General features: G+C 36.8%; 2 protein-coding genes across 2 annotated transcripts; one reads left to right on the top strand and one right to left on the bottom strand.

Moving 5' to 3' along the window:
- Window positions 1-7,442: 7,442 nt before the first annotated feature.
- LOC122022884 (cytochrome c1-like) lies at window positions 7,443-12,805 on the bottom strand. Its single transcript, XM_042580996.1, has 4 exons — window positions 12,786-12,805; window positions 9,185-9,597; window positions 8,607-8,948; window positions 7,443-7,456 (listed from the first exon to the last, which is right to left on the bottom strand). Exons 1-4 carry the CDS (start codon window positions 12,803-12,805, stop codon window positions 7,443-7,445), a joined length of 789 nt encoding a protein of 262 aa, XP_042436930.1.
- On the top strand, window positions 12,740-14,003 carry LOC122022883 (probable protein S-acyltransferase 22). The gene is made up of 4 exons (XM_042580995.1): window positions 12,740-12,824; window positions 13,046-13,174; window positions 13,271-13,351; window positions 13,689-14,003. Exons 1-4 carry the CDS (start codon window positions 12,804-12,806, stop codon window positions 14,001-14,003), a joined length of 546 nt encoding a protein of 181 aa, XP_042436929.1. The 5' UTR covers window positions 12,740-12,803.
- Window positions 14,004-15,524: the final 1,521 nt, after the last annotated feature.

Here is a 15,524-nt window from a genome sequence, read left to right as displayed (position 1 = left end):
CACCCTCTTCGCTGCATCCTTCCTCGCCGCCCTCTTCGTCGCCTCAACTTTCGACCTCGCCACCTCCTCCTCGCGGCAGGCACGGAAGCGGACGCTGGTACGGAGGAGTCTAGAAAGACGAACAAGAAGGCAAAGAAAGCAAAGGTTAAGAAAGACAAATGGGGGCAGCCACTGCTCGTCCCTGTTGACGACGTCGAACAAGCGAGTGAAGACGAGCAGTTTCAGTGGACCGTTGGGGAGAAGGCGGTGGTGCCGGAAGAAGGTACCGAATCTCATGAACTTACCAAGGTGGTAGTCAGCGGTATGCCCTACTCCGCGACTGAAAAACAGATCAGGGACTTGTTCAAGGACATCGGTCCCGTCGCTCAGCTTCAGCTCTCTCGATTCCCAGACTCTGGAAACTTCCGTGGCCTCGCCTTTGTCACTTTTCAGGTTCCTACCGTCTTCTTACTCTGAGGGATAATTCTCGAATTTTGCTCCATCATAACTTTTCTCCACATTATCGAACTGTTATATTTTACTTTAATGGAGAAAAATAGTGGCAGGGATATACTGGTTGTAAAGAGTTTATGGCAACATAGAACAACCAATTCTAGGAAATAACAGTAGTGGAATGCCCATGCAGTTGCTGTCCGCATAAAATCAATCATCTTCTATGAAAAATAAAAACTACTAATACAATTTTCAAATTTAAGAAATCAAAGATTAAAACTAGAGAATAGAGAAAATTTTCACATACTAAAGTTTAATCTCTACATTTGTCAATATCATGAAGGAAAGAATGAAGAACACACAACTAGTTGAATTAGATCTGGAAATAGATAGTAGACCCATAAAAATTGTTTGTTTATGTAAAGGGGTGCAATTTAACAAACAAATACAAAAATTCAGCAGACTCAATACCTATAAATGAATTCATTATTAGTAAATTTTATTCTGAAAAGGAAAATTTAAGCAAAATACATTTGCAGAAAAGCAAAAACAAAAAAGAGTCAAAACTAACAAAATTTGAATTTTAAGAAGCTATGAAAATGTGCTAGTTGTTGTAAGATTTTTACTAAAAATGTGTGATAATACATATAGTTTGTCAGGAGTACGTTTATTTGCTGAAATCACTCATTTTACAATTTAACAACATTTAGGAAGTGTATTTCTCGGTGCTCTAGCATTATGTTTAGGCAAACTTATGGAATTAATTTCTATTTTTTTATCTAACAGAAGTGTTAAGTAATTATCTTTATAACCTTTTATTCTTGGACTTTCGTTTACAAAAGTATTTATCCTCTGTTGATGGTAATTTTCTTAGTAGATGAACTATCCAATCTGGCTAACCGGTCATTGTGCATACCTAGTCTTAACATTCATCTTTATTTTTAAATTAATAATAAAAGATTCAGTTTAAGTCTAGTCAATCAGTGTCAGTTCCAGGATTGTGGATACTATTTTTGTGCCATCATCAGACAATCTAATTCAAGTTTATGATTGCTTCCAGGGTCATTTTGATGACGTTGAAAGAGCACCTATCTTGCCATCTAAACCCCCTAAGGAGACCAAAGAGATGGTAATTTTCTTGTTCTGTCTAAATTTGGCAACATTAAGATATATAAATTGAACACTTCTAAGTGGGAACAATGTCATAATGGACTTTTTAATAGGATGAAAATAAGAGTAAGAAGGGGCTTGCCGAGATATATGAGGTTCGCTGCTTCATTCATGCAAATCATTTTTATTAATCAGCTAATGCGTGATACATAGACTATGCTCACTTCTCTCTCTCTCTCTCTCTCCTTTTTTTTTGTAATTTAGGAAGAATATGCGCAGAAGACGAGTCTAGCTCCAGCTCTTCTTTCTGCTTCTGATAAACTTAAGATTGAGGTATTTTACTTGTCCACTTATTTACTATTCCTATGTGGTAAATTTTGTCATAAAAATTCAAACTGAACCCTGGCAATTAGTAGCTATTTTAACCAAAATTATCTGCATTTTTTTCAATTTCTAATTTCAGCTGCTGGTAGGATAGTAATCATAGTTTAGTGATTGATGGCTGATGAGAATGAGAATTTGTATGTCTTAGGTGTCAGTTTATAAGTCTTCATCGACGCATTTTCTTTAAGCTCCTTACAGCTGTTGTATTCTCACTATTGAGAAATTATATTGAAACCTCTCAAGCTCTTTGGGTTTTCCCTCCTTTCTGTTTGTTTGCCTGGGAAACTTTCTCAAAAGTCCTGATGGAAGATTATATTATCGATAGATGTCTTTCTTACTAATGCATATAATGACTTTACTTTATAGCCAAAAAAAACTGACATTGGGATATCTGCAATCTGAATTTGTTAATAATACAGATCCACTAGATCTATTGTATTGATCTGTGATAACATCTGGCTGCTTGTGTAGCTTCTCAGCTTTTCTCATACACTTTTTCTTTTATACCTGCAGGCAACAATGCTATTCAAAAAGATTTCCTTAAAGTTGGATGTGCTGTCTCACTTCCATTTTGCTCCAAAGTCGGTTAGCAATAAATCTTATCAAGTGTTTAATTCTTTTAGTATTTATTTCTTGATTGACCATAAGTTATGATGTAGGTTATTGAGGACATGTCTATACAAGTCAATGTACCTGCTCTAGCAATGGAAGAGGTAAAAATATCTTTTGGAGTTGTCTTTTAGTTTATGGTAAAAACAGTTTCGAGTCACTGAAATACAATGGTTTTGCAGGTTGCTCCATTGGCCGTCTCAGATGCGGCTATGCTTGCCCCTGAGGAGATTTTTCATGGAAAAGGAAACATCAAAGAAGAGGCAGAGTTAACAAAAGAAGAGAGGAAAAGGAGATGGGCCAACCAGAAAAGAAGATTTAGATGATTGAAAGGTATCCTTTATTCGCTTATATTTATGGTTCTACTTATTTTCATGCTTGTCTACAATCTGTGCATAATGGTAAAAAAAATAGTGGCGAACTTGTGACAGACATGATCCACCACTTAGAATTACATAGTTCTTGTGCACAGGATTGCATAATTTCATTCTGCTCTTTTTAGGTGTCCTCAAGAGTATTGGGAAGAATGCCGACAAGCTAAAAAAATGAAGAGACTTTAACAAATTAAGGAGCACTAGAAGCTGCAATCCCTCCTCTTCACCGACATCTAAGTAGAAAATCTTATGTTATATTGTTCTACCTTTGTTTTAATAGTGTTATCATTTTGTTGGTTGCTTATGAAATTTCTTCAGAATGTTATAGATATTATTTTTGAATGTTAGAAAATTGTATATTAAATTTTATTTTAAAATTTAGTATTTTGAATGATTTATAATATTGGAAAATTGTGTACTAATTTTTTTTTCTAAAAAAGATAACGGTTTTTCACTGTTGTCGTAGATAGTTTAAAACTGTTGTTGAAGACCCTGTTATTAAAGGTAGATGCTCAAAGACAACGGTGAAAAACTGTTGTCTTTGAAGGAAAAGACAACAGTTTTTCACTGTTGTAAAAATGTTGTCTTTGCCTTCAAAGACAACGGTTAAAAACTGTTGTCTTTGGGCACCCCTTTTAACAACACGTCCTTTAACAACAGTTCAAAATGGGCTACGACAACGGTGAAAAATCGTTGTTGTTAGGCTTTTTTCTTGTAGTGGAAGGACTTTCTTCATTTCCCTTCTACCAATTTTCTGTTCCCCCAAATTCCATCTCCGTCCATCAAGTGGCAAGCCGTGCAAGACCTAGAAAACCTATCCGAACACACTATTTCGACCAATAAAAGTGAATAACAAACAGAAATCGATGCTTAAAACCAACACCTTCAGAGATCAAACAACACAAACTTTGATATATGAGCAGGCAAATGGCATGATGAAACAAATCAAAAAGCTAAAATTAAGAAGAAAAGAGAATGTTGAGCTTGCAGATACAAGCATAGTGGAATCAAAAGTAGGTTTTAATTTTGAGACAACATTTATGAACGAAGACAAGACCTAGGTTATGAATCTACCTTGACTATGGCTCTAGCACAAATCCAAAGAAGACAAGACCTAGGTTATGAATTGACGGACTAGGAGTGCAACCTTTGCCGAAGAAATACACCTCGTCCGATCAAAAGGTTCCACGAGCGAAAGAAGCAGCAATGGAAGGTCAAAGGGCCTCGTCGAACTCAGAAACCCGCTCACTAGGGAACGAGAGGAGCACACCATCGTGGAGGAAGATCTAGGGGAGGCGTGAAGAGATTGTATGAGCAGAGGGAAAGAAAATTGCCTTAGGTTCGGGAGCGCGAAGGAAAAACACGGCGCCGAAAAGAAAACAGCGAGGGAAAGGAAAACAGCGAGGGGGGAAAATGACCAAATTAAATTACAACGGTTTTTTCAAAACTGTTGTCGTAGCCTCTAAAAACGCGGATAAAGACAATGGTTTATAAAACCGTTGTAAAAAGTGTTGTCGTTTTAAAAAAATATTGCTCAATGACAACAGTTTTGCCAAAACCGTTGTCTTTTATATTTAATGGGGAGTTCAAAGACAACGGTTTTGGCAAAAACCGTTGTCTTTGAGCAAATACGCAACGCTTTCTCTTAAAACCGTTGTCGTAGGGGTGTTGTCGTTTACAGTTTTTGTTGTAGTGATCTACCCACCAAAGTTTGAGGGGGAGTTTGCGAGCTGGAAAAAGACAATGCAGGTATTCTTTAAAATCGATTTTAAATTACTTTTAATAATGAAATTCGGTTTTGTAGCACCCGAAGGTAAGGAAGAATACCAGTGGATGAAGAAGGAGCAGGCCAACTTCATGGTATATAGAAAGGTAGAGTTCCATCTGTTGAGCGTCCTACTGCCACAAGAAGTCAATCGGATCGACGCCTACAACTTAGCAAAAGAGCTTTGGGAGAAGTTTTTTGAGCTACACGAAGGGGCATCCGAAGCCAAGCTCGCGAGATGGGATCTATTGAGGAACTAGCTGAGTAACATAAAACTGGAAGCAGAATAAATCGTTGCACGTCTTCACTCGAGAATGAATGAACTAATCACCGGACTCACGAATCTCAGAGAAAAGGTAAATAATCGAGATTTTCTAAGGTACACACTTAATGTATTTCCTAGATCTACTGAGTGGGCATTATTAGTAGATGCTCACTATATATCTAAAGATTTAGAATCTGTCACCTTAAAATAAATATTTTCAACATTTGAAGTCCATGAAACGAGATGTGCAGATTCGAAGAAGGAGCTGAAGCACAACATAGCCTTTAAGCCAAGGGTGGACGAATAAGATTCAGAATCCTCTCTCGATGATGACGAAACGGTAATGATGGTAAGACAATTTTAAAAATTATTTAAATCTAGAAAATCTACCATCTGCACGGTAGAAAGAAAAGAATAATCAGATGCTACCATTGCAACGAAGAAGGGCACATTAAAGACAACTGCATAAGTTAAAGATCAAAGACAAGGACAAAGGAAAGAACAAAAAGCCTATCCAATCTAACAAGTACAAGATGTTAAAGGCAATATAGGATGAAACATCGTCTGAATCGGAAATTGAAGCCATCGTCGGACTTATGTTAGTGGCAAGTCATCAAGAATACGAATACGAATACGAAGCAAGCTCGTCCGAAATGAGCATCGAGAGCATTGATGAAGGGGGAGCTACATCGGAAGAAAGCAGCAGTTCAGGGGGAGCTATGGATAACGGGATCGACAAGGTAAGTCAGATACGATCTCTGCCTCCCGATAAATTATTTAAGTTTGTTAAATTATTATCAAAGGATTGTTACAAACTAGAAAAAGAAAATAAAGAGTTAAAATTGATTCTAACCAAATCTTGCCCATTAGAAGAATTTGATAAAATAAAATTAGAAAATGACAATTTACAAAAAAAAATATAGAATATTTAAAAAATTGTGCATACTCATATAATCAAAATATTATGAAATATAATAACTTGAACTGGTATTTCAATTTCCACAAGTGACATATTAGGAAAATTTCTCAGAAATATACTCTTAAAAGATTTTTAATTAATCAAGTTGGAAGGAACCTGTATTGGGTTCCAAAATCCTATATAAATTAAAACTTAATTAAAGTTAGGGCTTTCAGCGAGTAAATTAAATGTTTAATTTTCTTAGGAGGGTTTGTCTAAAAAGTGGTTGTTTTTCTAATAACCAGGAAGGCCTAGTGTCTCGTCACAGTCTGGAAGTCAATTAATGAAATAAGATGTTTAATTGACTAACTGATAAAGTATTTAATTATAATTAAGGCTTTAATAGTTACTCTTTTTTTTTTGTTTTTAACTTGGAAATTTTTTACTTGTCTATCAAAGTATTTTTTGGAAGTATCAGCTTCACTTTACCAAAATTATTTCTCCAAAATTACTCAAATATTTTTTTTACAATTTGTTTAACTTAAGAAATTATTTTTACAAAACTTAAAGTTTCTAAAAATTTAACGTCGCAAATTTTCAAAGTTAAGAATTTTTTTTAAGTAATTATTTTCAAAAATTTTCAAAAACTTGATAAGTTTTTCAAATTTTTTTGGAAAATCTGAGTCTTAAAGTTACCCTTCGATTTTTTTTTGTACCTCATTTTTATATGATCAAAGGGGGAAAAGGGAAGATTAAGTCTAGGGGGAGGTAGCTTAAGTTTTTCAATTTTTGTACTTTATTGCAAAATTTATTACTTTTACTTTATGTTAGTTTACCCTAACCTAACTTGGGTTGCTCACATCAAAAAAGGGGAGATTGTTGGTACCTCAAGGTAGTTTTGATGTGATCAAACAAATTAAGTTAGGTCATGTTGTGTTTAACCTTGTGTCTAAGTGTACAAGAGCTTAGGAGCACAAGACGTAGAGCAAAAGACGTAGCTAGCGAGAAGGACGACACGGGAGAGAGCCGACGGGCTCAATGCGTCTGATGGACAAGGTGCTGTGGAAGAGTACACCGGCGGACGAGAAGGGAGTGTGCGGTGTTTCCAAGGGACGAGAAGCTGGAGTGAAAGATTACTCGAGGAGCAAAAGATGCAGTTGTCTGAGGGACAAAAAGATATGGAAGAGTACGCTAGTGGATGAGCAAGAAGCAAGCAGGGATTCCAAGAGACGAGAAGCTGGAGTAGAAGTTTGCTCGAGGAGAAGGTCGGAAGTTGGGTTCGGATGAGCCCTATTCCGGATGGCCGAAATCACCTAAGCGAGCGGAGCCGGAGTGGAAGACCTAGACCGAAGTAAGCGAAGCCAAAGCTGGAGGCCCAGGGAAAAAGTCAACAAAAGGTTGACTTTCACCTTCGGGGTGCTCGGAACCATTCCGGGCGCTCGGAACCATTCCGGGCGCTCGGAACCATTCCGGGCGCTCGGAGCAGTCCGGGGCTCCCAAAACCCAAGTTTTAACCAAACTCAACGTGGTGTGTACTGTTGTGTCAGGGATAAAGTTTTATCCCATTTCAGGAGCCTGAAACCCTTTCAGGTGCCCCGAGCAGAGCTATATAAGCAGCCCTGCTTCCAGAAGCTAAAAACAACAAGAAAAAGAGAAACAACACTTGTACTCATTCAGTTTTCTATTTAACTTTCTATTTCTATGCGTTCATTACTGTAAAGAGGCTTCTCCGCCTGAAGGAGAAATTAGTGCGACTTCATCTGCCTTGGATTAACAACCTCCCTGGTTGTAATCAAGTAAACCTGCTGTGTCTTTTTTCCTTTTAGTCTCTTTATTATTCTTATGCAAGTGTTATTTTAATTAAGTTATAAGTTCGAGAAAAGTTCTGTTTGTTTTTGTGCATGGGATATTTACCCCCCTCTAGCTAGCCGCCAAGGGTCCTAACACTCCCTACTCTCCTCCCGTCAGCGAGCTAACATAGCGAAGGTTGCAGTCCCCTTCCCTACCCTAACTCTCCTTCTTCTTCCCTTGCGCTAACTCAGCCATGCCTCCTTCTTTTTCCCTCTCCCTTCTAAGGAATCAAAGCCCTTTATTTCATAAAATTTCTTTTCTCTGATTTCTTCACCTAAGTTCTCACCCTTAATTTCTTTGCCTAATTTTTGGTGTTGATCTCGTCGTTAGTTTTGTGGTGGTGTGTGAAATTAAGCATTCAAGAAGCACTGGCTAGAGAAGGACATCGCGGAGTACATCAAGAAGAAGTTCGATAGTAAGTATATCACTACAAGAATTTTTGCATTCAACAACACCCAATAGACAACGCTTTTTAATAAAAACGTTGTCGTTCTTTGTTTTACAACGCTTTTAGTGAAAAGCGTTGTCTATGGTATTTACTTTTTACTAAAGACAACGGTTTTTAATGAAGTGTTGTCTTTAGTGTTGTTGTTTATGGTCAAAGACAACATTTTTTTTAAAAAATGTTTTTTAAAGTGTTGTGTATGTTTCCCCTAAACTCACTTAAAATAAATTCGCAGCCCTCGCTTTGCTAAACTCTAAACCCTCAACGCGCGCGCGCCTTCTCCTCACCACTCCTCTCCACTCCTCTCCTTCTCCTCTCCTTCTCCTCTCCACGAGTGCCTTCTCCTCTCCACTCCTCTCCACGAGCGCCTTCTCCTCTCCTTGCCGCGTGATCTCCTCTGAACCCTAATCTTGACCCAAACTCCTCACGCAAAACTACTCACGCCGGCCCAACTCCTCCAAGTCGACCCAAACCCTCAGTCTCTTCCGCTTCCTCCTCTTTCTCCCTCTCCTCCGCCTCCCCCTTCTCCTTCGCTCCCACCGGCGCTGGCGCCGCCTCATCTTCCGCCACTGGTTTCTCCCTAGGCGCTTCTTCCTCCGCCGGTTCCTCCCCATCTCTCTTCGGCCTCTCAACCTTTGGCTCCTCATCGGCCGCATCCTCAGCCTTTTCTACCTCCAGTCTTTTCTCGACGTCTGCTCCATCTTCCGCCGCTTCTACCTTCAGTCTTTTCCCGCCATCTGCTCCATCCTCCGCCTCTACTACCTCTAGTCTTTTCTCGCCATCTGCTCCATCCTCCGCCTCTACTACCCCGATCTCTTTTCCTCGCAGGCGGTCTCTTCTCCCAAACCCATCCCTTTTCCCTCAGCATCCGCCGCACCTTCCGCTTCCTCAAGCCCTAATTTTGGTTTTGGATTGGGGGCTTCGACTCCCAACTTCGGCTTCGGTTCGTCTTCCACTGCTGCCTCTCCGTTGTTTGGTACTTCCGCTTCCCCTCCGGCGCCGGCCTTGTCCTCGGCTCAGACACTGTTTGCTTCGTCAGCTAGTGCCGCACCTTCGGTGCCTTCGTTTGCTACGTCCTCATCTCCCCCCGCCTTTTCTGTGCCGACGACGTCTGCTCCAGCTCCATCCTTCGTATCCCCGTTTCCTGCCTCCTCCTCTGCGTCCCCTCTATTCTCTTCTTCTGCTACCGCTACCTCCTCTCCTGCCATCACCAGCATTTCGACCTCTCCTTTCTCCTTTGGAAGTGGCAGTTCCTTTGCTCCGAGTTCGTTCGATGCCGTGTCGTCTGGTAGTACTACTTCGTCCTCACCTGTTACTACCACGTCCACCTTGGCAACTGGCTTTTCTTTTGCGACTCCGACATCTGCTGTGTCCCAACCTTCCTTTGGGTTTACCAATGCTGCTACATCAACTCCCTCCAGTGCATCTATGTTCTCCGCTCCTACTGCTGCAAAGCCTTCAACTCTGTCATTTGGATTTGGGGTGCATGGGACAATTCAATTGATGACAAAGGCAGTTGCTCGGTGAAGTTTCATCAGAAGAATATTGAAGAAGATGACGTACAGATTGTGGGTAAAGACGAAGTTTTACAGGTAAAATACAAGTTATAGTGATATTCATTATTATTATAGCATTATAAACTAAATATAATCAACATGTTTTTTTTTTTAATATTTTAGGGTCAATCAGTTGCATTGACATTGGAATTTTGCTCAAATATTGCTGCATATGGTACAATTGTTTGTTTCAATGGCATGGAAAAAATGCTTCATGGTATTCCATTTCCCAAGAATTGCATTCGAGTCTCCATTGATCAAGCAGTGGACAAATCCGCTCCTTTGCCATATCCAATTCCAAGTGAATGTGAAGTAATTGGTGATGCCATAGGAACTGTTGTGGCTTGGCCTGAACAGCAGATTGTGAAGCAAGATGAGGTATATGAGATATTATATTTCTAATTATATTGTCACTTTATTATTATATTTCTAATTATATTTCCACTTTATTATTATTCAACCTAGCTATCTAACTTGTTTATATTTGAAATTATTAGAAGCCTAGAAGGAAGAAGTTTGAACGAAAAAAATCAAAACCTACTTTGTCAACAAGTGTCCCAAGAGCATTACATATGTTATATTGTTACAGTAAGCATGCTCTAGATGGAGGAAAATGTATATCAATGTGCTTAGATAATGAAGTGTTTGATGAAGATTGTGAACTTTTTCTTAACCTTGAGGACATCAATTCTTTGTATCATTTGGAGTCAATTTCAGGAAATTTGATCGTTGCCTACATATGGTAAGTAAGTTTATTTAAGCAATTTCAGCAACTTTTTCATCACATGTTTGCTTCCCAATTTTAGCAACTTATTATGGTTTATTGTTACAATTTCACCAACTTATTATGAGTGATCATTATTTTTTAATCCACATGATTGTTTTGTATCTAAATTTTATTATTTAGTATCTAAATATTATTTTCTCAGTTGCAACTGCATTGCTTTACTTATGCTGGGAAATTATTGCATTGCTTTATGTTTGCTGGGAAATTCTAATATCTAGCAAGACAGAAATCCCGATTTGAACTGCAAGAAGTTTACTAATATTGTTGTGTGAACAAGTTTACTCTTGAAAAATTCAACTTCTAGTAATTTTCTCATACCATGTTATTCTCATTAAGTTAATAGTTCATCATTTCTATTGAGAGGTTTACTAATATCAATTGATGTGGTACACTTTACATAAATATAGCTCATTCATTTTCAACCCTTAATGTTTGCCTTCTGCCATTTGTTCTTCTAGACAGGAAGTACTTTGCTCATATCTTTTTCTTGTATATTTTTAAGTATCTTAAATGTGCTTGTCCTCAAGAAATAAAAGAATTTGCATGTATACATTTCTGGTATGTTTAATATGCAAGACTGTTCATAGTAAGTTCTCATGTATGGATGTTACTATCATCAGCCATAACTTAGTGTTATGAGTGATCATTATTTTTTCCAACTTATTATGAGTGTTTTGTATCTAAATTTTATTATTTAGTATCTAAATATTTTTTTTCTTTGCAATGATAGGTGTTTGTATAAAAAGATGGTGAAAGATACCAAGACAAAGAAATTCAGATTTATGAATCCTCACAAACTCCCATATCTGGCAAAAACGGCACAAGACAAATCAGTTAAGCTTGAAACCCTGAATCAAAGGGCAACTCTTTTAGCAGATAAGCTGACAAGTGCATCAACAGATCAACTAGTGTTAGTGCCATATAATGTCGGGTAAGCAAGAAGTAAAACATCACTTTCAATTGCTTCCTTTCGATAATTTATTCAATTTTATGATCTAATCCTATGTATTTGCCTAGTTTCCATTGGAATCTTAGTGTTATTGAACCTTACAAGGATGCTATTTACCTGCTGGATTCCCTAAGTTGCCGCATTCGCGATGATGATTCAAAATACGTAATGGAAATGTGAGTTCAGATTTCTTTTAGTAAATATTTATTATAATAAAAATCTTATTTAACAAATATTCTTAACGTATGAAGGGCCTTAAAATTGTTTAATTCAAACAACGGAAGGAAAGGTAGGAAAAATGTTAAGTGGGAAGTAGTTAAGGTATGTGTACTTTTGTTTAACATATATTGTAATGTGTATAATTTTCATTAACAATTTGACTCTAATTACTATATATAGGCTCCTCAACAACCGGATGCGAAACAATGTGATTTTTTTGTGATGCGATTTATGAGAGAAATTATTGAAGAAGTTGAGACTATTGAGAGAGATTCGCTGCAATCAATAGTAACATTATTTAGCTTATCTCAAATTATTTGACATAAACTATTTAAAATTGCAAAGTGATCAGTGTTGATTATTTTTTCCATTAACATAAATTGTGTATGCTCACAGTTCACAAAAATAGGGTACTCTCGTGAACAAATTGATGAGGTTCGGTCCGAGTTGGCGGAGTGCATACAAGATCATATTTATGAATAGGTATGGAATGATAGTTGCCATAATTCTATTTAGATTTAAGTTCATGGAATGGTGGTTTTTTTTGGTGGAATCATAGTTAATGCCAATTTTTTTGATGCAGTGCATAGTTACCAGATCGACCTTGAGCAGTTGTGCAATAATTCAGAGTGATGCCACCGTTGGGATTCGAGGTGATAAGTTGCAAATTTCTAGGCTAACCAAAACAATGTGGGTGCTTCTCATGTGGTGTGGTAGGATGTCTTAAAAAGAATAGGACAGTAAGATGAGTAATTTACTTTTTTTGATTGCTTGATCAGATGGCCTTTGGACAAATGCATAACCATAAAAGATGGATAATTCAGAATATTGGTTATTAGGGAGAAAGGTGATAGAGATCTCATTTACGATGAGCCACACAATCTTTTCAAGAAAATAAAGTTCTTATGTGCTTTATATTAACTTGGTTTTTCTCTAATGATTTCTATCTGTTTGTATTGCAGGTTCTAAAATATAGTAAGCATTGCAGAGTCTGTGACAAATGCGTTGATGGCTTTGATCATCATTGCAGGGTGAGAGTTTTCTCCATTCACAACCTTATATGTTTTGTTATCTTGTAGTAATATGCAGTATTCATCTTTCCTTGTAGTGGATCAATAACTGCATAGGAAGAAAAAATTACAAAAGGTTCTTCATCCTCATGGTGTTTGCTCTTCTCTTGGTAAGCACAAATATTTCCTACCATTCCAATAGTTGTATTCATTAATCATAGTGATTGACACTATTTTCTTAGTGTAGATTTATCATCTGTGTGCATCAACTTAGAAGATACTATTTTCTTAGTACGTGAAGGACCTGATACATAGAATGCATTTTATGTCAGGTCCTTTTCATTCTGATTGACTATTGATTGGTCTCCATGCTTTGTGCACCTTGGGCCAGCTTATTCTGCAGTGGGCTGTTGGGATGCTTGTGCTGATACTGTGTTTTGTTGAGAGAAGGAGATTTTCTGCTGAAATTGTTTCAAAGCTGGGTAGTAGCTTTTCCTTGGCACCCTTTATCATTGTGGTGGTGAGTACTCAGAAGAGAAAATGAATGAAAATCACACATCATAATGAGGATTTTTCAAGGTTCTGATACTAATTTGATAATGTCTCTATAATGCAGGCTGTGTGCACTTTATTAGCCATGGTTGCTACTCTTCCAGTTGCACAACTTTTCTTCTTCCATATTCTTTTAATAAAAAAGGTACACTACTTTCATATTTCTACTTGTGACACAGCAAACACTACCAGTTACACAGCTCCTACATTTATATAAAACAAACCTATGTATCCGGTCAAATATCTCTATTTCAAGGAATATATCTTTTATATTTTCAAATTCTTTGCATTCATCCATACACTGAGCATTACTGAAACTTATTATCCAACTGAACTATTACAGCTTGTTATTTAACTGATAGATTTTCCATAGTGGAAAACAAATAGTAGAATTTGAACGATATGGTGTTGTTTATTCATCAATTCTGGAGAAAATTGACACTTTAACTAGCTCATGCTACTCTACATGGATGCGCTTACAGGGAATCAGCACCTATGATTACATTATTGCTTTGAGGGAGCAAGATCAGGAGCAGGAGCAACTTGCTGTTGGTGGGCAGCAAAGTCCGCAAATGTCCCAAGTGAGCTCTTTTACTGGACTAAGCAGCACCAGTTCTTTCAATCAATTCCATCGGGGTGCATGGTGTACTCCGCCAAGATTATTCCTTGAGGATCAGGTATCATACTTTCATTATTTAGAAAGTTATTGTGAATGTAATTTACCATGGTTAAGATTATTTTTGAAAAACCTTTTAATAAGATTTTTTTTACTGTACGAGGCAAATCCATTTAATTAAAAGTTTTTTTTTGGTAAAAAAGCCTAGTTGTAAATCTTTATCAGCACTTCATTCATTTCTCCTTATTCATCATTATCGTATTTTTGAATAAAAATTGAAATAACAAATGTAATCCACTTGCTTATTGTACACTTGGTTCAATGGTTAGCGAACTTAGGTGTGTGCTGTTTGAATTTTGTTTTCATGCATTGACCTCTTTAGATGATTTGTTTCTTGTGAACCTATTTTGAAAGATGCAATATATCTTTTAATATGGGTAGTTAATGTTGTTATAATTAACCCGTTTTTATGGAATTTCGTGAACTAAGAATCTTGTAAACTGCATGCGATTTCTTATTCAAGCTCTCGCTGGAAAGCTAACCAAAATCAACTTAGTTGATCATTAGCTATTCATAAATTGAACTGCATTCACATTTCCATTGCCAACTTCTGACTTCTGAGAATTTGATAGTAGGATAATGTCTACAGTTTGTTAATATATATATTTCCATGACGCATGGGTGTTGGAAGGGAATAGAATGTCGTCCTCGATTTTGGGACTGTGAATGTGTCATGTCAAGTTGAACTTTTACCTTGCTTCAGCTCAATTGTGTAAATAATTGTCAATCTCATGGTATAACTTAAGTTAGATTCTATTACAGAAATTCTAGTTCAAAATTAATTCTAGTTCAAAATTAATGTCAATAGCACTCGTTGCTTTTTCACGTTCGTTTAAAAACAATTGAGTAAAATGCAGCAGAATATAAGTTAAGTAAAAACAATTGCTAACACAGTTTATTTTTACTTGGTTCGGAGTCTACAGCACTCCCGCTTAGTTAATATATATGCTTAGAACTTGTAAAGACAGGTCAAACATTAATATGCTTGGTTAATATATCCATCTACAGCACTCCCGCTTTTTCCTCTAAATATGATTTTCATTTAGCACAGAACTAATGCCAATTTTTTTATTTTGATGCAGTGTTTAAAGAGCTTGAGTAGAAGTTGGCCCTAAAGAAAACTTGTCAGTTACGATATAAACACACTTACGGTATGAATTACATGTATATATAACATTGACATATTATTTAGTACGAGATTTACATGTATGAAAGTTTTCATACAAAATTTCTTGATTGCCTACAACCCCAGGTGTGCTGATGACAAGTTGAAGAAGATGGCTCTAAGAGTGATAGCTGAAAGCCTTTCAGAAGAAGAGATTGCTGGACTTAAAGAAGCAATTCCATGCGATGGACACCAACAACAGCGGTTAGTCAATGATGAGGTTTTGTAAAACTTGTGTGTTTGAAAAATTATTGTCATGAAGTTAAGGATAACTTGTATGATACAAATTTAATTTGTGGATCAATATGTATACATTTTGTTTGTATAATATAAAGTTTTATTTATTTGTTAAATAGTCTTATTATAAAAATGATTGTGGTTGTGGATATTCAATTATATGTAAATTTTGAGTATTTTTATAATTTTTATTATTTAGAAAACACTATTTTTTATAAATTTAAAAAGACAATATTTTTA

Source organism: Zingiber officinale, chromosome 9B (genome assembly GCF_018446385.1).
Source record: "Zingiber officinale cultivar Zhangliang chromosome 9B, Zo_v1.1, whole genome shotgun sequence".
NCBI classification, from domain to species: domain Eukaryota; kingdom Viridiplantae; phylum Streptophyta; class Magnoliopsida; order Zingiberales; family Zingiberaceae; genus Zingiber; species Zingiber officinale.
The sequence above is the reverse complement of the archived record's forward strand: the minus strand, read 5'-3'. Positions and strand labels throughout refer to the sequence as shown.

Coding starts and splice junctions, on each gene's coding strand:
- LOC122022883 (XM_042580995.1), top strand. CDS start 12,804: ATGGTGTTTGCTCTTCTCTTG. Junction 12,825..13,045: donor TGGTGTTTGCTCTTCTCTTG/GTAAGCACAAAT, acceptor ACCTTGGGCCAG/CTTATTCTGCAGTGGGCTGT. Junction 13,175..13,270: donor CACCCTTTATCATTGTGGTG/GTGAGTACTCAG, acceptor TCTATAATGCAG/GCTGTGTGCACTTTATTAGC.
- LOC122022884 (XM_042580996.1), bottom strand. CDS start 12,805: ATGAGGATGAAGAACCTTTT. Junction 9,598..12,785: donor ATGAGGATGAAGAACCTTTT/GTAATTTTTTCT, acceptor TCCAAATGACAG/AGTTGAAGGCTTTGCAGCAG. Junction 8,949..9,184: donor AGCAAACGAAGGCACCGAAG/GTGCGGCACTAG, acceptor TGCGAGGAAAAG/AGATCGGGGTAGTAGAGGCG.